This window comes from Drosophila serrata, unplaced genomic scaffold, assembly GCF_035046125.1.
Source record: "Drosophila serrata isolate PLE 108 unplaced genomic scaffold, ASM3504612v1 contig_241, whole genome shotgun sequence".
In the NCBI taxonomy this organism is placed as follows: Eukaryota; Metazoa; Arthropoda; class Insecta; order Diptera; family Drosophilidae; genus Drosophila; species Drosophila serrata.
The window spans coordinates 2,298,138-2,320,540 of NW_028257139.1; the positions used below are offsets into that span (position 1 = coordinate 2,298,138).

Sequence of the window (22,403 nt, forward strand, 5' to 3'; positions counted from 1 at the left end):
ATTTAAAACAATTAAACAAAATACGTTTAAAAGTGTGACAATAAACATGTTAAAGCCGACCCTCATTGAATAAACAAAACTCGAACACAAAGAAACAATCACAGAATAAGTGAACAACTTGTTAAAGAAAAATTAAAGAATAATGAAATTGTTGGACGTCGTCTTCAGTTTACTTAGTGTTTTTCACCCACATTTTCTTTGTGTTTTTCTTTTGCCATACAAAGTTTTGACATACCAACGGAGAAGTGAAAACTTTCGCAGCAAATGAAATACGAAAAAAAAAAACCCGAGAGTTGGAAAAAAGGACATGCTAAACAACGCAAGTAAATAAAGTGGCAAAAACTATTTAAGACGCTCAAGGAAAATCCATGTAAATACGGTGTCCGGAAAATGTGAGCGATTCGTTTTGGACACAACAAAGAAAACAACTAACTGCCAAAAGAAAAACAATTAGTAATACCGGAAAGCAGGCGGAATGTGAAAAGTTTGCAGGACCAAAATTAATACAAAAAGGAGCAGCAAATAGCAGGAAAAATCCCGGCAAGGCGAAAAGCAAAGCCATGAAGTTTCGTTTGGCAGCATTTTGGCTATTTCTGCTGACAGTTGGCGGCAATCACAAGCAATTAAGCCATGATTGCACGAGGGGCATGACCATGGCGATGGCGATGGCCGGCGCATCTGAACAGCGGCACAAAGGAAATGAACTGGAAAATGCACTGAAATTGCGGTGTAACCTCAAAGCAAACTCGGTTTATTGGGGACATCACGACAACAATTCAACCGGATAACGTTACCGCCAGCAGCACCACCGCGGCATCCGTTGGCGGCAGATCGATTGGCCATCATGCCCTGCGGCACGCCAAGGCCGTCACTCCATCCTCCCCGGATTTGGAGCTGCATATCAGGGAGACAATGGCTCGGCTCTTCGCCAGCGATGAAACGCCCAGTGGCGCGGCAAGTGACAATCCCGTGGCCTCATCATTGGCCACAGATCCCAGTCGCGGTGAGGCGACAACCACACATCATCCGGGACGCCGACATGTGGTGCCCGATAAGCTGCAGTACACCAAGGAGATTCAGGTGAAGCAGGGTCGCCTCATGGGCATCACCCGTCGCTTTCAGGTGACCAGCGGCCTTCGCGAGGTGGACCAATACCTGGGGCTGCCCTACGCAGAGGCGCCCACAGGTAGTCGACGCTTTATGCCACCAGGTGAGTGTTTAGTAACTTTAAATTTCTAATACAAATTTACAAAAATCAGGAAAGCTAGATAATTAAATTGATGATTTAATATTGACTCAAAAATACGTTATTTATAATAATAATAATATACTCTCCTGGTTAACCTTTTGTTTACTACAATAGAATAACATTAAACCTCTAGGCGTTATGTCACCTAAAAGCAAGTAAACATGTGTACATATTTCATATTTGCTAGATTATTTATAAATACATTGGCTTTTCGTATGAAATATTTTGGCAAAACATAGCCGAAACAATAATAAACAATAAATTGTTTGTTTGCTCCACTTTCTATTTTTCCAATATTCCACAAAAAAAGAAGATGTCAGTTCTATTGAATTAACTACATACAAATGATGAGAATAGTATTTAAAGTAAGTGCAGAGGTGATCCCTTTTTGCAGTTAAGGGCACCACATGAGCTGGGAAAATCCTAGCTATTTGGACCTTTTGTGACCGCAAATATGATGGCAAATTGCCACTTTGCAGCACCCAAAAAACCTTCGAGCCCGAAAGCCCCATAACCTGAATGTGGAGCGGTGTTGGGGACACTCCTTGGAGCTGCCGACACATGCCGGCCGCATTCCGCCTGGTGTCCGTGTAAGAACATCCTGCTGGTCCTGGGGACCCGGGGATGCTGTTGGGGCACTTAGAATTTAGCCTGCAATTTAGGCAATTATCGTCGGAGCTGGCCCGGCATTAGGCTCTCAGAAACCTGACATGTGCCCTCTCCAACACACCGATTTGGCAGGATGTTGGGGCTTAAGGCACGTCCTCCCTCTCCCTGTCCCTATGTAGATGTGTGCTTCCTGTCCCGAATGGCTATTATTATTGCAGCTTGTTTTTACAAGGACTGCAATGTAAATCCAGGCTGGCCATAGTTTGCTCATTCATTCGATTCCTGGCCATATGCCGGGCCAACATGTTTCGGGACTTGTACATGAATATTTTGCTTGTTTAATTAAGGATGGGGAATTGCTATTATTATATATGTTTTTAATTTGTTTATCAAAACATGATTCATGTGGATGATGGCAATTGTTCTGGGAGATTTGTGGTCGCCAAGCTGCCACCAAGCAGCAAGAGTTTGGGGGCTTTGTCCTGCTGTTTTCGCCATAAACAGGCCGCAATTCCAACTGTTCGCACCACAACTTCCTCCTTGGCACATGGTCCTACAGTTGCACTTATTGTACACTTAGAGAATGGTAAAAGGGCATTTAAAGTATTTATTTTAATTCATCATCTTAGCCATTTCTTTTTCAATTTAATTTAAATTTGGAAAGCTTTTCTGTAATAGTTTTTATAGAGCTAACAAATCTGCATCTATTGACGCTGATCAAGAATATATATACACTAAGATTATAATATCCTGAAAGTAAAAGGAAAAATATACATTTAAATCTTGACATATCTTTGGCTTTCCGAGATAAGCTTCCCGTCTTTTTTTTTCTATTTATCAATTTCATTAAATTTATTTAAAAACATTTTAAATCATAACTCTTATAACTTTTTTAAAAATTGATTTGCTATCGATGTATGTATACATCTAGCTCTAAGTCAAATGAACTCCAACTGAATACTTTGAGTGCAGGCCAACTGTGGCATAGGAATATGGCTTTGCATTGCATTACGTAAAGACAATAAATTAACACGCTCCGGGGACTGTGGAAAGTGTTGCCTGCGATTTGTGTGTGAGTTTCCAGTTGCAGTTGCTTTTCAGTTTGCACTCCGCCGTTTGTCGCGCTGAGTTTATTGAGCACTTGAGGGTCGCACACTCAATCCGTGCGGACAGCAGGCAGCAACACATTGCAACAAATCGTTGCACCGCAGCAACATCAACAACAACAGCAGCAGCAGCAACAGCCACAGCAGCAACTGGAGACAGGCGGCAATGCCAAATTTGTCAGGGGAAGTTGTTGGCAGAGTGCCAAACGTGGTAGCGGCAGTCGCTGATGTCGATACAAGTTGCCTTGAAATTCGTCGGGCAAATATCAGCCAGTGCAAATATGCTCACGTTGCGTATGCGTAATATGTGTTGTAGGGGAGGGCGGTAAGCCTGTCAAAGTGGAGGACATTTCAACCCATATGCAAACAGAGTCCTGTGGGTTTTGTTTGTGCACAGCAACCGAACAAATATAGTAGACATTGCTTTCGCTGCGAGCATCCTATTCCCACTAGAGCGACCCACCCTTTGCTCGTTTCCAAATTTATTAATAACAAAATGCAAATAATGTTCACATCCGAATATTGGATACGAGTTCCCCTCCCCCCTAACGCTAAGAGTTTGCTCTTTTTTTTGCACAATAAGGCGACAAAATGAAATTTCAATGTGGCAAAGTGTAAATGTTGCGTATTTTCGGTCCAACAAAATTGAAATCAGCATTGATTTGGGGGTGACTCTCGCCACATATTTGATGAATAAACTTATTGGAATTTAAATTTCGTGGCAGTTGTTGGAGTTGAATCAATTACCGCGTGTGTTAATGCTGTTATTGAGTTGACTGAACCCGAAGCCGCACGCACTCAAAGCATGCTCGAATATGCAATAATATTTATCAATCATTCCGGTCTGCTTGAAGCCACTTAATTTGCCTAAGCTCCAGCATTTACGGATCGATCGTAATCCAACTAACCGCAAAACAAGCTGAAGCCGTAACAATGTGGTGTCAAAATTCGAACGCGACTTTGCTGCTGGCACTCAACCCAGATGAATGTGCAGCTGCCTTCCCCTGACTCCTCCTAACCACCGACTGGGTCTCGGATGCATTGACCGGAATCCGGACTAACTTGACCCAATCGTGGTTGACCATTCCACCAACGATTCTCCGCATCTGCGAGCACCGTTTGACGTTAACTGCAACACCAAAGCGAAACCGCAGTCAACTTGGCCACGAATCGGATTCGAAATCGAAATCGGAATCGGATCCGGACAGGACCAAACACCAATACAGAGAGCCCCGAGTGTCCCTTGGCCTTCGATGGCACTTGTGTACAGGATGTGTGGTCTGTGTGTGTGTGTATACTTGCTTGTTTATGGCATTTTCAAGTGCCTGTTGACCGTGTTACATAAATACGGAATTGACTTTTTGGCCACACACTCTACTCCCAACGCAATCGAATGGCTGGAAATCTAAGAGGCGACAGGAAATAGCGCAATGTGCTTGGCCACAATGGGTAAGGGGGGTCATTTTTTATGCATCTTTGCTTTCTTTAGGTCTTATTGAATTGGCAAAAGAATGTGTGCTGGATGCAAAAGAAATTTATTTACCTTGATGTAAATGTTTTCTAATAAAAGGAATTCTATAAATTACTATTACAGGATTTCTATTCTAATGTAGGTATTACGTATTTTTAACCTCCTCGTTAAGGACTTCTATAGTCTACACTGATTTTTCATGCTACGTTTAACTATGTCCCTCTTTTCAGGTGCTCCCTTACCCTGGCAAGGCCTAAAGATAGCCCGACACCTTCCGCCAGTCTGTCCGCAAAAGTTGCCGGACATTTCTTCTCATGGCAGCGGCAAAATGTCACGCGGCCGACAAAAACACCTGAATCGCCTGCTGCCTTACCTGAGAACAGAGAGCGAGGACTGTCTGTACCTCAACCTGTATGTGCCGCACGACGGTGAGTCCTTGGGATAAATTAAATTCGCTGAAAAAAGATGAAAAGATTAAAGGTGTTGGGGCGACACATAGGCTGAGGACACTGAACGAAGGCGCTTTCCATCTCTTATTTTTTAGAAGCGCTGAGTGCCCCCAAGCAATATGCCGTTTTGGTTTACCTTCACGGCGAGTCCTTCGAGTGGAACAGCGGCAATCCGTACGATGGATCCGTCCTGTCCAGCTACGGCGAGGTGATTGTGGTCACCGTCAACTACCGGCTGGGTGTGCTGGGTGAGTCCCATTGGTAATTTGAGATATTTCTTTTTCCATTGAACCAGAGGGATTGGTTGATTCGATAATCAGGTTTCCTGCGGCCCAGCATCGATGCGCACAATATAGCCAACTATGCCCTGCTCGATCAGATAGCAGCCCTTCACTGGATCAAGGAGAACATCGGTGCCTTTGGCGGCGACAACTCGCGCGTTACTTTAATGGGTCACAGCACGGGGGCAGCGTGTGTCAATTATCTAATGGTATCACCGGTGGCCTCAGGTGAGTAGGATGCACTTCGGCTGACATAACTCGATGAGAACACACTTCGGTATGTTGCACTCGCCGTAGGGCTCTTCCATCGCGCCATCCTCATGTCCGGATCCGCCATGTCCGACTGGGCCGCCAGCAATCAGTCGCTGCAATTGACCATGCAAATAGCTCATGCCCTCGACTGTCCGCTCAACGAGCATGTGGAGGCAGAGGATGATGATGTCCTGCTCAATTGTTTTCGCCATCGTCGGTGAGTAGTCCTCAACCAATTGAATTATTTAGAGCAGACAACGAGCAACATCAGCGATATGGGTGGCATTATAAACAGCCATAAAGCCCGTTAATGCCTTTCAGTTTGTGCACTTGGAGAAAATGTTGTTGCAGAGTCAGGTTAATCCTGCTGATTGGGTGATATATTGCACCCAATGAAATGGTAATTCATAGGAGTTGTAATAATTCCAATATTATGATGAGAAATATACAACTCCTACCTTTTTCTCTTGGTGCACTTTGTGGCAAATGCGAATCCCTTAACTTCATTAACGCTGCCATCTTCATCTGAATAGTGTCCTGTGTCATCTGTCCAGGACACTGATTCAATTCGTCCGCCCCAACGGAATTTGGCGGCTTTGTGCCCTGCCTAATGATTCGGTAAAATTTACGAGTTTGATGCGCCACGATGCCAATGGGGCGTTAAGTCCTTTACCCCCAGACCCCTATAGCCCACAGGACCTTGACTAATCACGCATAATGTTGATGTCGATGTTTGGGCATTTGCATGGCGATTACATGTAATCTCCCGTGTCCACTTTGACCTAGGGTCGCTCTCGAAAACGGAGGCGGAAGGAGACGCCCATTGAGTCGGTGATGGATGGCAGTACTTCAACTTAATTACTTTTTAATTGATTAATTTGTCAAGTTCTTTCTAAGGTCCTCGAAGATTAAGTAGCGAAACATTTTCATGAAGGTTGAACTCCCTTTTCAAATTGCCCACTGACCTTCAAGCTATTTTACTAAATTATCTATGGCAATGCAATTATAATTTGATTGAATACTTATTACTGTTTATTGGGCTTTAAATCAATTTAAAACTAAATATATAACGATTCATATTTGACATTTAATCATTAAAATTTATGTCAGCATTAAATATTAAGCATTTAAAACTTAATTGCTAAATGACAACCTATGATTACTCCAGCATGCAACAATTATTCAAGACAATTCATATTTAAACAAAACTATTTTATGATTTTTGTATACTGCATTCTTTTTTTAGGGGAACTGTAATTACAGCGCAATATTTTCATTGAGGCTTTCGATAAAACACCAGTATCTCTCACTAAAATTTATTTACATTTCATATTCATTGCACGCATTTCAGAGGCTTATCCCATCTGAATGCCAGGCTCTCCCCTTCCATTAAAGGACTCGCCATAAAAAAGCGCTGGAAAACCAACCCGACGAGACTTAAATGCATTTTTTTCATTAGCTCTGTCTGTGTGTGTGGGAAAAAAGTTCATTTGTATGCGTCTCACACAACACTAGGGAGAGAACTAAAAAACAATTTGCATACAAAATGAAAAAAAGGCGCATGTAACTAAATATGTAAAACTAAATCAACAACGGCACAATAATAGTAATTATGTTAATTATGCCAACTCGCATTCACACACAGTCTCCCGGCAGACACAATGATGCAACAGTCGGTTCTAACTGCATGTGTGTCTTGTGTGTCTCTTTGAAAACTTTGTGCTTGCCTTCATGTCCTTAATACAAATTGGCACAGTAACTTGAAGATTCAAGCCAAAACTTTGGCTTACGCAAACTCATAGTGTATGCCTACGAAAGTACAAGGACTACTAGGCTTTACTACTATTTTGGATTTTGAGCTTTGAACTATAAGAAATTCTCCCTAATGTAAATTATAAATAGTTTTAACTGAACTATTTTAGTTTACAGTATAAACTACTTATCGCTTTTATAAAAAAATTTCTAATACATTTCAATCCACTGGACTTTAATCAAATTGACGCTGAAGGTTTTTATTTAATATTTAACCCTAAGCCTTTCCTTAAAGCCAAGTCCTTGAAGATAGTTTAAATACTCTTACGGAAAAGTTCATTACGGAATGTTTTAATGAATGAGCTAAGCTTTGGTTTTCAGCCTGAGAATTGCAGCCTCGTGTGGCAGCTTACTTAAATAACCGAGGGACCGAATGAGTGTGCGAGCGAATGAGTGAGTGGGGCCTGAGTGGCATGGGTGTGGTACGGTAGCGGGTGTTAAATGAATGCAATGAATTATGCATGAATTACTGAGCAAATGTGCTCATCGCTTTTCCTACAAAGGCACACGACTCATACATCCTTAGCCGGGGCCGGCTTTAGCCACGGAAACACAAACAGGTAACAACTACTTGTGCAAACTAACGGAGGGCCAGAGTAGCATTTGTTTAACCCACTCACTCGCACACACAAAGACACTCACTTACACAGACAAACTTAAGCCTGTGTATCTTCCTGGGGCTTAGGCATTCTAAATATTTAATAGAACTTTTACCCAAAAGCCTGTCCATTGATTTGAATGTGTGCTTTTGCAACTTGCTAATTTATTCAAATTATTTACTCATTGCGTTGGTCTAATGTGTTTGCCTGCCAAACAGGACCTGTGATCTTTATTTACTTCTTGCCCGAGTTTGTAACAATATTGTTACATATATATTATAGAAAATAGCAGATGCTCAGATTGCACACCTGACCTTAAAATGGCCAATTAGTTTCGATTTCTCCCTGTTGTACATTAACATTTTCTGTCTGTTTGTGCAAATATTTTGATAAGCTGATTACTGCATACAATTGTAAGGGGCTTTTTGGGCAAAAAGACTATCGCAATTTGAGCTGCCTGACAGATGTGATTTAAGCTGATTGTTTCTAAACACATAAATTAAATGAAAAATGTGTAGTAAAATAATGATTTTGAAAGTGTAATACCTTGCAGAATGTAAAATTCATTTTTTGCGCTTTTAAGCGTCTTAACAATGCAACGAAGAGGAGGGAGGAGTTAGTGTAGTGAACATATCGAGTATACGCCATGCTGGCCCACAAATAATCCACAGGCTTGGCAGTGCCTCGGTTCGCTCTGTGTAATTGACAAAATAAAAAGCCAAAGCATATTAAAAATTCATTAAATAGAAAGCAAGCAGATGCAGACAGTTTAAGCTGGGCCAGAAATACAAATACCAACTAATGGCACAACTAGAAACAGGGCTAAACTGGGGCATAACAAATGCTCGGTTTGCCTGCACAGGACTCGCAGCCAGTTAGCAAGGAGTGTGTTTCGCCAAGTAGCTACATGCAGCCTTAAGGAGACCATCAATCTTCGTTCCTGCCACCAGCACACTGACAAATTGTGCATCCAATGTGTATCTGTGTATCTGTGGCTGGGGCCACAACACACACACTATATACATATAACATATAGAGAGAAATCGCACATATTGTGTGTCTAACGAGTTAATCGCAGTTGCAGCTCAACTTGTGACAGTTTTGCACCAGCCGAGCTAATAAGAAACAACAACGGTTCAGCACTAAACTAAACTCTATTCCCCCTCATGAAAATCATAAATCACACAGCAGCGACAACGACAGCGATGAAGAGGTTTTCCCCCAAGTCACGGGCACAACTTTTCCGGTGAAAAGCTGTCCGCCCGAATTGTTTTAGCTTTCGCAAATTGTCAAAGTCAGGCAAAACACAAGCTCACGTAGCAGTGGCCTTTGCGGTGCAGACTTGGGCAATAAACTTGGTCATGTGTCGATAGCCAGGCAGGATCCAGAAGCCAGGATGACCACCAGAGCCAAGAACATACACCAAAGTGTTTGACCTGCACCAGGAAAAATGCCTTAAACTGTTCTTATTTTTACAATAAGTGATATATATGAAAGAAAACTAAATATAGAATGAATTAAGGAACACCTGAATACTACAATTTATTTATTTCAAGTGTTATAAAGTCAAATTTATATTAGTTTGTTATGAAAAGCGGTTTCTTGCTGTGTAACTTTTGCTTGCTCAACTTTTTATTTTTACTTTATCAGAGTAAAACTCCTTTAAAGTGCAACGAAGCTTTATTTCAACTTGAGAGTGTTTGATGGCATTGCATCGATGGCTGCATTCAGTATTCAGCTTAAATGGATTACGATAATGTCTCCTCTTCAGTGGGATCCCAAGGTGTTGAGTGAATTAACACCCCCAAGCACACACCCAGAGCGACAGATGGCAATTTTGGGGATTTTTTCCAGCTTAGCATGTGAATGGATGCCAGGAATCCCTGGCATCGTTTCCAATTGAATTTTCTCTCCCTCCTTGGAGCTTCTTTGGCTCACAGAAAGGACTGAATGATTAAGAGGGCTTGGTTCTTAATTCACCGGCACTGGCATTCCCCAAGCAAAAAAGGTGGACCGAAATATTATGACAATGCGAACAGAGTTTGGTCGAAGGTTATACCAGCCCTGAGTATGCAGAATGTGAAATTTGAATTTCTACTACTTCTGCCTCAGCTGGTTTACTCCTGGTCTGCATTTTCCAGATAACAATTGTCCAACTTGGGCAGCCAAAATATTCCAGATTCTCGTTTTACCTTTTTTTTTTTGTATTCTTGTTGCCCTCAAAACCAAATCAGTCCTGGTTTTGTTGGTATACTATATATATTTTTTGTATTCGTTGGTCTTTTTCTTAATTTGTGCCAATTTCTGTACCATCGACACTTCAGTCGGAACTTTGGCATGTGGATTTTTATGCAAACTATGCCAGAAATTGCACCCAACTGAACCATTTCGCCACTGCAATTTTGTATCAATGCTCGGGATGGCGACGGCGGCGGCGGGTGGCCCAATCGAAGGCCAAAAGAGCTAGTCAAGCGGCTGGAAAAAGAGCAAAAATCGTAAATATTGCACCGAACGGAAATGCTTTGCAGGAGCTTCAGACCAATGCTATATATGGGTGGGTGTGTGTGCTGATTGTATTTCATACAACACGTAGCATTTTTATGTCTGTCCCCGGGTACTCTCTCCTGTTTGTATTGCACACACACACACATATATATAAATACGAGTGTAAATCTGCACGAGTGTGCGTCTGGGAATTGGTTTGCATTGCGGCTCTATTATGGCATTGAATGGGGGAAAAAATACTTTTCGAAAAATGTCATAACTACAGGATGTAAGAGGGGCGGGAGTCCCACTGATAAGAGCACAGACGTTGATGGAAGGCATTCAGATGCTGGCGATGTAAATTTGAATATGTGTAAATGGGAAATCCTTGCGATATATATATAGTATAATTCCAGGAGTTTCTCTTATTACCTTCTGATGGGTTTGCTAACGAAAATATCTCCTTTTACCAGCTTTTTTCAAGCGGAGGTAATACCTAGTTTGACTTCATGGTCTGTAAGTTGTAACTAGTAACAGATACTAAGGTTTATGAGAAGCAAATTGATATGTCGGAATGTTTAATGTATTGAAAAATGCAATTTACTTTATCAAGAAAATATTTTATAAAACATTTTGTTACTGATATTTTTAAAACAGCTTTTCGTTAAAATGGAGGCCTGTCACCGATGGTCCTCTTAATTTTCTGCGTAGTAATTTTGCAATACCCTAAAGACCATATGTGTATCATGGTGGCCATCTCATTGGCTTTATGTGGGCCACGTGTGAGTCCTGGCCAGGCCAGGATGCGTACGTGCCGGGGAGTGTCCGTGTCCGGCAACGAACGAATCACACATAAAATTTATTAGAAATTTCAAATCAAAGTGAAAAGTGACCGCTGTCAGCCGGCTGAGCCGCCGCAATCCCAGGGGCAGTCCGGGATCACGGAATATATATATAATCCTGCGTACTTTATATCCATCCGTTATACGTTCGTAAGACCTTTTAACGCATTTCTGTCCCGTTTCTTGTTTCTTTGCAGCTACCAGGATATCTTGCACATACCAACGGCGCTCACACAATTTTCAACATCATTGGGTCCAATTGTCGATGGACATGTAATACCAAATCAACCGTACAAGGTCATGGGGCATTATACGGAGCACTTCAGCCGGTTTGTTAAGCAATTCCCTCCCCATCTGTATCCACATCTAATGCCTTTCCTTTGGCCTAAACCTTTTGCCAATTCCTCTGCGTTTGATATTTACTGGCGGACCGTGCTTTGGGGAGCTGTCAAACATTCCTGCTTGTTTTTTCCCCGCCCTTCGTGGGGCAGACAGCTCACCGGACTATTTATTGTGCGTTACTTGATTAGACGTCTGGTATTTCTTTTTCGATCCGTGCGTTTGGCCCCAGGTGAAGTCAAATCGTCTGTGAAAATCGAAACTTCGGCTGGCCATTTAACACGGAAATTTTGCGTTGGCGTTGGCTCAGTTATCATCGAGCAAATTACGGCTCTAATGGCACTTGTTGTGGGCTCAAGGCAAGACGAGAAAAAAAAACAATCCTCTCAACACCCGTTGGGTGTTACTTCCATCAACCTTGGTCCATTCCTGGCATATCCCCAAGTCCTATTTAAGGTCCGAAATTGGGTTCAGCTGCGGTCAAGCTGAAGGTGAAACATTAAAGGGCAATAGCAATATCGAATCTGCACAGAGAATAAATAAGTCTAGCAATTCCTACGGCGACTTATTGCCTTCGAAAGAATATCTATCCGAACTTTAACTTTTTTCCGTGTACACCCATAAAATTCAATAAGCCCCAAAACAAATAATAGGCAGGTCGCATCAAAGAGCTACTTTGAGGGATTGGGCCTCGTTGCCCCCTAGTAAATTACACCCATCCATCAATCAATTGGGCAACAAGTAATAACTCAACTCCTCGCAGGACTTTTCCGCCATCCGGCATCCTCGCATTTCCCCGGAGGACATTAGGGCACGTGCTGCTTAGCCATTCAGTCAACCTAACACAGTATAATCTAATAAAATGCGTGATTAATTTGATTTTAATTGTTATCCTTTTGCAAAGTCAAACGTGTTTGACACGCAATACCGGGAAAAATAGAATAATAGCTGCCAGGAAGAGCCATTAATTACGGCAAACAGACAGAGAGCTCCGGCTCGGGATCCGGTTCTGGCTACGGTACCGGAGGGGCAGGTCACGGATAAGTTGGGAAAGTCCAGGGGAAGCACGTTTCACACGGAAAGTGTTGCTTTTCGGAACATTATCCCTCGCTCCTGTGGCTCTTAATCACCTTAATCAGCGTTGACCAGGGATTAAAGCCTTCTTCTTCGCCGCGTGTGGAAGTGCAGGAAAGTGTTGCTCCCGAGCATCGCTCAAGTGTCCGGTGGCCATTCCATTGGCAGCTCCATCTCTCCATTCAATTTAGCAACTTTTGCAGCAGCTTTGCATTTACTTTTATCGGAGAAAACTTTCCTGCCTCAACTTGAGAGGAACTTTTAATGCCATGTCCACGGCGCAACAGGAAGACAATGCCCAGTTGGGGGATTTCGAGGACTGGTGGGACCTCGGGCATCCAGGACTCAGGACCCAGGGTGTGAAGTGTGGAGTGGAGTGGAGTGGACCACTTTTCAAAGATGAGCACCAGTCGCACCATTTATCAGGCGGCGTAACAAGTAACGCCACAGGAGCGAGAGCTCGTTTTATTTTAGTGCTTTTAACTGCGTTTTATGGGAATTCATTGGCCTGTTGTTGTTCCATCCATGCAGAACGTGCACTGCGAGAAAAAGCATAGATTTTCAGTCTATTATTAAGATAAAGGTCTACTTCATTAAGGAGAAATATTAACCCCTGTTTTGTTCTCTGAAAATGATTTTATTGACTACCAGTCAAACTTTGATTTCACCAATAAATTAGCATATATAAAATGGATTAATTATACCTAAAATACACACATCTTAAGTTTTGTTTAATGTTTACGAAAGCAAAAAAGTCAATGATTACCAAGAGTGGTGTATATTTCGATTTGAAGCCAAAATCTTACTAAATCTAAATAATGAAATTTTAATAAAAGTCAACACAGAATAGCTTTCCACATTTACAGTAATGCATTTTTGGTTTATTATCAATGGCAAATCCAAACTCAAGATACTATGGCTAACTGCAAGGATATATACATTTTAGATTCCCTACTTTAGCTTTCCTTCTTGTTTATTACAAGCAAATTAAGCAGCTTTTCTCCGAATTAACTTTTATATATAAATATGTAATTTGCAATCAAATCCTTGGGAAATTTATATATATTACTTTATATTATTTTTTGGTTTCCTGCCAATATCATATATTTTGAGTGTATTAAACTGGTAAGCTAAACCAGAGCAAACACAAACTATGCATGTTGACCACTCGCTGCCTTCCTCCTTACCGCATCCTGACCATCTCTCGCTATCTCACTTACTCCAACTGCTCTCTCACTCTCTCTCACACTTTCAGTTATGATTTATTATTCGGCATCACGGAGTCAGAATCCTATCACACACTGGCCGCATTAGCACTCGAGGAAGGATTACGTGAAAATGAACGCGATAATTTATTGCGCTTCTATATGCAGAGCCGCTTTGATGTACGCCCCGATTTGGCATTGGCTGCCACGCTGAAGAAGTAAGTGAAATTTATGCTCGCTTTTATGACGGTGGGCAATGCAAATCCCAGCCCATAGTCCTAGCTTCGGGCTAAAGCCCAAGCACAGAAAGAAATTTATACATGAATTAGATTAGGTTTTCTATAGAAAAGCATTGACTGTAAGGTTTTAGAGACATTGTTTGTGCAGAATTTATATTTTTGAAGTAGGTTTAAAGCTTAACGTTTTGGTTGTGACTTCTTTTCATAGGCAACCTCTCTCTTTCACTTGCTAATATCAAGTTCAAGTCTTAAATTGAACAATTATTTCCTTAAAACCTCATTAAATGTTACATATTATTTGGAAATATTCAAATCAATCCCATTTATTCCCGTGTAGTTATAACTTACTTTGCATTTAACATAGTTGAGGGAGTATGAGCGATCCGATTGAATGGTTTGCCTGGCTGTATGTATATGTATGTTTGTAAGTACACGGCCATATCGTTCATCTCAATTAGAATTGTTTATGTGGGGCAATTTGTTTGCTAAGTGCCGCGGATTAGCGACGCCTGGCTGAAATGTTGCCTAGGCAATTTACTCTCGCATTGACGTCACTGGAATCCAGTGGATCCCGGCTTTAAGGTTTCATTTTCGAATGGAAATTTATTTGGGTAGGAAATTGCTTCAAAGATTTCGGATTTTAGATTTCCAACTAGCAGACTTTGGTCTTATTTAGAAACTCGTTGGAAGTGCCGCCATAAATTATAATAAGCGAGCGACTCAACTGATCCGGAGAGCTGCCACAGGAGAGCACTATAATGTCACTTTGCTGGCTACTTATTACTCCGAGCTGTTGACGTTCCCCCGGGACGACATTACTTCGTTCATTTCGGGAAAACAATGCCAGTGACTATCTCATTTTCACAGCAGTGTCCCTTGGCTGTCGCCTCCTGCCACTCCCCCTCGCTCTCGCCCTCGCTGTTGCACTGTCTGCCGTTCAGGAAAGTTTTGTGTGCAATAAATAAATTGCACAATGCACAGCAGTGACCTCCTGGCACATTCCCCACCCACGCCCATTCAATGTCAACGTTTCTTGCATCCTGCGAAACAGGTCCTGAGCTGGATGTGTTTTCTTTTTTTTCGGTGGCATTCTATAAAGTTATTTGCACAAAAGATGCAATTGTTTCCAAAGATGCACAGCAAGGATTATAAACGAAATGTCCAGGCGATGCAGCATGTGGAAGTGAGAATCCTTAGAGAAAAATCAGAAAACGAATTTTGTATGTGCTTTTTGCCTTGGGATTCGATGGAAATATGTGTGTATATTCCGAAGTAAATCCATTGGGCTTAAAATACAAGCTGCTAAATCGAACTATATTACAGTGGGCTTTATAAAGTGTTCAGTAATCGTTTGAGATTTTGTTTTGTTATTCACAAGCATTTAGTTTACAGCTTTACAGGATTTTGCAAAACGACTTAAATGTATTTTGTACAATGGGATGATTGGTTTGCAATGATTTATATGTGTCAATGTGAATAATTTTTGTAAAGTTTGTAAAAGGAATGCAAGAGTTTGATCAGTATTGAATAGTTAGAGAACTCTGTCTAAGCTATTTCGTAAGTCATAAGTATTTAAGTATAAGCAAATACGGGGAACTTTATGTATCAAACCGAACACCTACCTTTATATTTGTATCAAGTTCCTATGACTGTTAATTTTTGCTTTATAAGTAAAACCCAAGTTCTTTCAAATCTCTCAAAATATCAAAAAGCGTTACCAACCTTTATTACCAACTTAAAATACCCCAAGTTCAGAAGCAGGAAGTGAGCCAAAAGCGTTCTAAGCTGCAGGCATTCGCTTGTAGCGGATAACAGCAATAACACCCGCAACAACTACAACCAACACTAAGGGCTTGAAAGGCAACACTTACACCAACAAGAAGAGCAAAAATAGCCATAGCACCCATAAGAATAAACAACAAACAAGCAACAAAAAACAAAACACACACACAAAAAACACAACGACTACGACAACTGAGGGAAAAAAGAAGGGACAAACAAACGATTGAAAGGAAGTTCACACAATCAACAACAGATGCGCTTTTTCACATACGAATAACTGAACATGGAAACTCTCCAGGGGAAATTGTTTTGTATGACGTTGCTGCTGGCTGGCCGTCAGTGTGAGTGGGTTTTCCCTGTCGGTGCAATAAGCTGGAGGGGCCAATGGAGGCGGTGGTATCCTTTCAGGCTTCTCGCTTGCACATATTTGGCGCTTTTCTCACCCTTCCGTTAACTGCATCCCACTGGCAATGGTTTTGTTGTCCGTCATTGAATTAAATGGCAGCCTAGGTCCAGCACCCCGGACCGATGGGCAGTGGAGTCATTGACAGGCAGCTACGCTTTTTGTTTCGTTTCATTTCATTAGGAGTTCGTTTTTCCGGCCCAATCGTCTGAAGGATTGGGGAAAGTGCAATATTCCAGGACCCTTGCTGAGGAGCAATGGAACCTCGCACTTGTCTGTTGTTCGATTGCTCAACACGACACGATTGACAATAAATGCCGCTCCGCAGGACGCCCTTGGCTCCCTTAGAGCAAAGGAGTTATGAAAGATAGAGACGATGAATTCCTTGCCAACACTGAAAAGAAATTGTATTGAATTTTTAATTACCTAATGATTTAAATGAGTTAAGTCTATAGTGAAGTAGAAAGTATAGCTTTACTTAATATAACTTATGCTTTACTACTTGCTTTTAGAAAAATGTTAAAGAAACTAAAACTAAAGTTTCAGAAACATTTTTTCCTACTGTAACAGAATACTACCTTTTCAGCGGAATGTGGGGCTTCTTTTAATTTATTTCTTTGAGCAGACACTGCACAGCGTCCGGGAGTTAATTCGAAATTGCCTTGACAAGAAGCAGATAGGTATTAATATTTGCCTCAGTACAAATTTATGACTTCCCCGGCAATAGCTCTTGAGATGATTGCATTTCATTTTGCCGCATCGTGTCTTATGATTTCCCATAATCCGTGCTTTGAGGCGCCTTAAAGAGCATAGAATTGCTTCCGCTGCCATGACTCGATTTCATTTTGGCCACGTTCAAAGCAAGAGGCCAGGCAAAGGACCCTTGAATGCACTTTTTCCACTGCATATATCCTCTTGCCGACGGCTATTTTATCTCTGGTGGCAGTGTCGCAAGTTTTAGGGGCCTGCTTGGGTAACTTTTAGGCATTGCACCACTTTCAACAGTTTTTGGTTTATGGCAGGGCCCCCCAAAGCCCAGAGCCCAGAGCCTGGCTGAGGGTTAGATCTGTTATCCGACCCCTTTTAGCATGCCGGAGCCGTGTTTCCATGGCTGCGTTTAATGGCTGGTCAGATACAGTTACAGACACTAAAACACCGGAATTTGGGGGCGGAGAGAGGACTCTCCACCCACACACATGTGCCCCTAAAAATTAGCTACTTCTACGTCAAACAACAACAGCACACCGGCCAGAAAATGGCTTAAGACTGAAAGGGGCTCATAGCAAAAGTGCACATGGAAAAAAATACTAACAATTTAAATTTAATATAAAGAGAGAAGCTAAAACTATTGCATTTTTTAATTGAATAGAGTGAGGTTCCAAATTTATACCAACTAGAAATACTTTTAAAGAAACTTACATGATATATTGTAAGATTTTCCTTTCAAAATATGTTGTTATATTCAAGTCTTTACTGGAAACTATAGCCTTACAGGTTTAGCTTTAATAAAAACAACACATTAATTATAGCAAACTAAGTACTTACGAGTATTCACAATTTACTTTTAATTACACGTTTTATTACCACCACAGAATATGCATAACATAAATTTCCATCTCGTTGGACATAATAATAAAATATCTATAAAATATAGCCAAACAAACTTAGGTCGCACTTTCTTTCGACAAAAATACTCCTCGGACTATAATATTTTTCACAACAAAGTTTCCATCACGTCTAAGTTTCTAGAAATACGTGTTCAAATTGCCAAAAAGTTCACGTTTTTGCAAGTTTTTAAAGCCTAATAAGAGGCAATCCCAGGACATGGCAGCTCCATAGGGAGCTTTAACATTCAACTTTGACATTTATATACAAATTAAAGTTTTTTTTTACAGCAAATAACCTTGTTGTTTTCAAGGAAGTGTGACAATATTTCGGCTTATAGATTCGACACCTAAAAGGTCTTTTCTTGCCGTGCAGGTTCAGTGCTGCATGTTAATGAGTTGCCTGGCTATTGCCAGAAATTGTTTCTGGGGCCATTGCCTAAATAGCTTTGTCCGCTTCTCAAATGCCCTCAGGTGGGTGTGTGTTCCGTGTGTGTTCCTGTGTGTGTTTGTGTCGGTTTCGGTGTCGGTGTGGACCTAATTGCAGGTGTGTTTGATTTACACTAGCCATGAAATTGGCTATTTTGGCATTACCTTAGCATTCTTCGTGTTCTTTTAAACGCTTAGCTGACACACATTCAGCCAGCCAGTTGGGATTTATGGGCCCATCGAAAATGTCTACCGGTTTTCGGTTTCCATTTTTTGTTGAGGGGCAAGGAAGGGAAAGCTGTCCGAGTGAAAAGGCAATTATTTAGCCTTGTATCCGTGTCTTGTACTTACGGCCACAGTTGACTTCCCAAAAAAGTATTTAAGTCGAAAGATTTACACTGCCACTTTTCACTAAGGAAATGAATGAACGATGCTTAAGACTTTCCTGAAGCGAATCTCATTCTTACCAAATTTCTTTAGAAAACTGCAATTTTTGCCTTTAAAACCTAACTTGAAAGTAACTTTACTCTTACCAAATTAAAAAGTTTTTTTAAATAATTCCAACATAGTCTGACTTATTCTTAGTTGCTATAGAAGCTTATCCCAAGCTTAATTTCTATGAAAACTAAATGATGTAGAATTCCTATTTAAGAATGTAATTTATTTACAGACTTTTTGAAAGAAATGTAAATCGATTTAGTTGTGTAATTTAATTGAATATTCATTTCTCCCCTGAAGATACCGATATCACTTTGCTTTGACTGAGCTCCATTGTGGCTTATCTCTGGCCCATTCCTCAACGTCTTGCCGGTTTTTTGTAAACTGTTGCTTAGTCGCTTAATCCCTGGCTTATCTGTCCAAGACACAATTGACCCAACTCAAAGTGTCGCTGACAGCTTTATATTGTCGTTTTAATTTCAACCATTTATAAACCGCAACGTTGAGCGGCCTCTTTAATTACCCGGCAGCCGCAAAAGTTGTTTACCCCACAATGGAACCGCGTCGCAGTCCCACAGTTCCACAGATAACGGAGCCCCCGAGCCCTGCGGCGGCGGGTCAACAATGCTGGGGGCCCGCCAGCAGACGCTTAATAGCGTAAACTTATTTATTATAATATTATTTACAAAAATATGCAAAGCAACGCTCGGGTCAGCTCGGTGATCCTTGGCGACAGACGGCGCCCGTTCGTGCGTTCGGGCTGCTTTAATTTATCGTCCTCCGGCCGTGCCGCAGGAGGTTGCATACATTATGGACAGTGTTGGGACATCGTAGATTTTAAATATGCTTAAAATAGCAAAAAGCGATGAAAGTAGGTCCCTTAAAATATGGAAACTCACTTATCACATTAAAGTTAATGATATGGCATATTATTTTTAATAAGTATAGTAATCTTTTGGGCAAAGTTTTTACTAGAGGTTATAGAGTTCTGAATAGAGTTCATTCTTTTAAGGCTCTTAAAACTATAATTTTACTAATCATGAATAGTTCATAGCTTCAATAGGATTAAGTACTTGTAATTCATGTCTTTTAAAGAGACTTATATATCCTCTACCCATACTTAACCTTGATAATAGCCAGGCTTTCAGCACTGATTGCCAATACAACAACGCGAGGACAATGATGTGGGCGTGGCCTTGGGCCCTGGGTGGCGATGCAAAAGCCATAAACTTTTAAATGGCATTGTCTGCTGTTACCCTCCGTACGCTGAACGCTTTAATGTGCTGACTAAATATGCATTTGGCTTACAGCTGCTCCGGCTCATATCCATATCCCTATATCCTTGTATGCCTGCATCCTTGCTCGCATCCCCATGTTGCCCCCGGAAGCAGCGGCATCTTGAACCAGTTCCCAGCTCCCGTTTTATTTGCCAAACTTCTCTCGTAAATTTAACCCTGCTGCAGCTAGTGGTGCAGATGTATGAAATGCTCCCCCTTTGCTCTGCTTTTTTTCAACGGCTCGGAACGTGTTGTTTAAACGCTGAAACATCATAAATTACATGCGTGCTTTTTGCCACTCCTCTTGTGTGTACGCGGACTCCGACTCAATCTGGCTCAGTTTGCGGCGATTGTTTTGGGTCACATGTACCGCTTCGCCCCAAATCCCGCTGGCCACGCCTCCCCCCTTTCAGGGGGCAATCTGCCGCTGACATGCGTTTGTTCGAAAAACTTTCGATTACGCAACCGGCCGAGCTGCGTGCCCAAAGCCCAGGCAATTATTTACTTTGCATATTTCAGTGTTTTTGTTTGTGGGGCAAATATGGAAATGGCGAACATTTTGAGTGGAAAATTCATTCATGAAGTGCGAAAGCCTCTTGCTTCTTGAGTAAATACCTTTTAATTTTGGAAATATTTTAAGGTAGCCAGATCATAATTTTGCCAGAGGTCTTTAAAGTTTCTCCCTTTTAACTTTGTTTAAATTAAGCTTAGAAAAACTAAAAATAAGGAACACTTTGCAAGGTTTCAGTTTAATTTATGTTAGTTGGTTAAAATCATAGAAAACGTAATTAATGTATATCCTCATTCTCATCAATTTCCACTGGAGCATTTCATTGGATTTTATCTTCGTGTTACTTTTTGTTTATTTTACAAACAAACCAATTGGTTGCATATAAAATTAAGTACTTGATCCTGGGCTTAGTTATATGTTTAAATAATGACTAAATGTACATATGGCAATTTTAACTTTCCAATTGCTTGTTCTCTAACTTTCACTTTTCAAACAAAAGTGAAAGCTAGACATAGTAGTTTAATCCCGCTTAAACCATTGGGAGAACCGCAGTTGCAGCCTCTAAACAGCCAGGCGCCGCTTATTGCATCCTGTGCTCATCCAACGCGCCTCAACTTTTCTCCACACACTTACACACATACCTATATGGTAGTACTACTATATGTTGAAGTGTTATAAAATGGTGCTTATTGCATTGTGAGCGGCATAAATATTCGCACACACGCGCCCAGAAGCACTTGCTGGAATGGGATGTACTTTCTCCCCGTGAGTGGTCGCATTTCCCAGGCGGGTTGCAGTTATTCATAATCGTTTGTCAGTTGTGAGCCTTACTCTACATATATGCATGCATGTGTGTGCCTGTGGCGTACATATGTTTATGCACAGCAAATACTAGCCAACAGACACACACACATATATGCACAAAGCGACCACAGTACGCGGCAAAGCAATTTTGGTAAACGCTTTTTGGGCGGACAGGGTGGCGTATACGCAATATATTATATTTTGCATTATATTCCACACTGACCAGAATTTGTTGTAAACATGTGCGGGCACAATAAATAATTAAAATCTGACATATTACCGAAATGCTATGAATTGTTAAGCTCAACAATTGCCATGTCGACTAGTGTATTAGTGGCGAATTTGGCGAACATTATATCCATCCAAATGTAGCAGCATTGTATATTATGACTTTGCAATGGATATTCTCTCCATTTAATTATAGTAATAATTCTAATCAGCCTTAACTCTTTTTTAGATAAAGGCAATATTATATTAAATAGTCTTTTAGTCTTAAATTTACAGCAAACTTAATAAAATAAGCTTATACATATTGATTTCTAGTTTGTATCTCCTGCCTCATCTACATCGAATAAATGGTATTCATTCCCTCTCACAGGTATCCTCTCTTAGTCATTAGGGCTTTTGATTGGAGAAACTGGAGGAGCAACCTTTTTTGAGAGCTCACACACATCCTGCAGAGCCTTGACTATTTAGCCCAACTTCCGGAGAGCCCGCAGCAGCAGCAGCCTCTGAACACCTAATGGGCGACCCTTGTATCCTCGTATCCTCATGGCCCCGGATCCAGCTTTCCCGCATCCGAGCCACGTTAAGATGGGTTCATGAACTCCCACTATTCCCATGATCCACCGCAACGGTCGGGCATTAACGCCAGTTAGTGTTCCGCATCCGTGTTGGCGTTTGTATAAAGACTCGAGTTGTTTCGCTCAGCTTGTTGTGCTTAAGGGCACATCGGATGCAAGGGTTCTGGGTGATTAAATGGATTTGATTTCCCCTTTTTTCACGCACTCAACCGACGCCTGGCCGGGGGGAGGATGGAGCCAAGCTGTGATTTGAGACCGCGCTTAAGATATTTGAGGTTGGACTCCATTTAAAGTTAACTCAATTCCATTTGCCAGGGGTGTGTATTCAAATTTTCTTTAAC

General features: G+C 41.3%; 1 protein-coding gene across 1 annotated transcript in view; it reads left to right on the top strand.

Moving 5' to 3' along the window:
- The first annotated feature begins 419 nt into the window (after nt 1-419).
- Nucleotides 420-22,403, top strand: part of Nlg1 (Neuroligin 1) — a 35,453-nt gene continuing 13,469 nt past the window's right edge. Inside the window, 8 exon segments of the mRNA XM_020957990.2 lie at nt 420-728; nt 730-1,210; nt 4,666-4,863; nt 4,980-5,132; nt 5,205-5,393; nt 5,463-5,634; nt 11,352-11,483; nt 13,823-13,990. Of these exon segments, the coding sequence (XP_020813649.2) occupies nt 561-728; nt 730-1,210; nt 4,666-4,863; nt 4,980-5,132; nt 5,205-5,393; nt 5,463-5,634; nt 11,352-11,483; nt 13,823-13,990 (1,661 nt within the window). The 5' untranslated portion in view covers nt 420-560.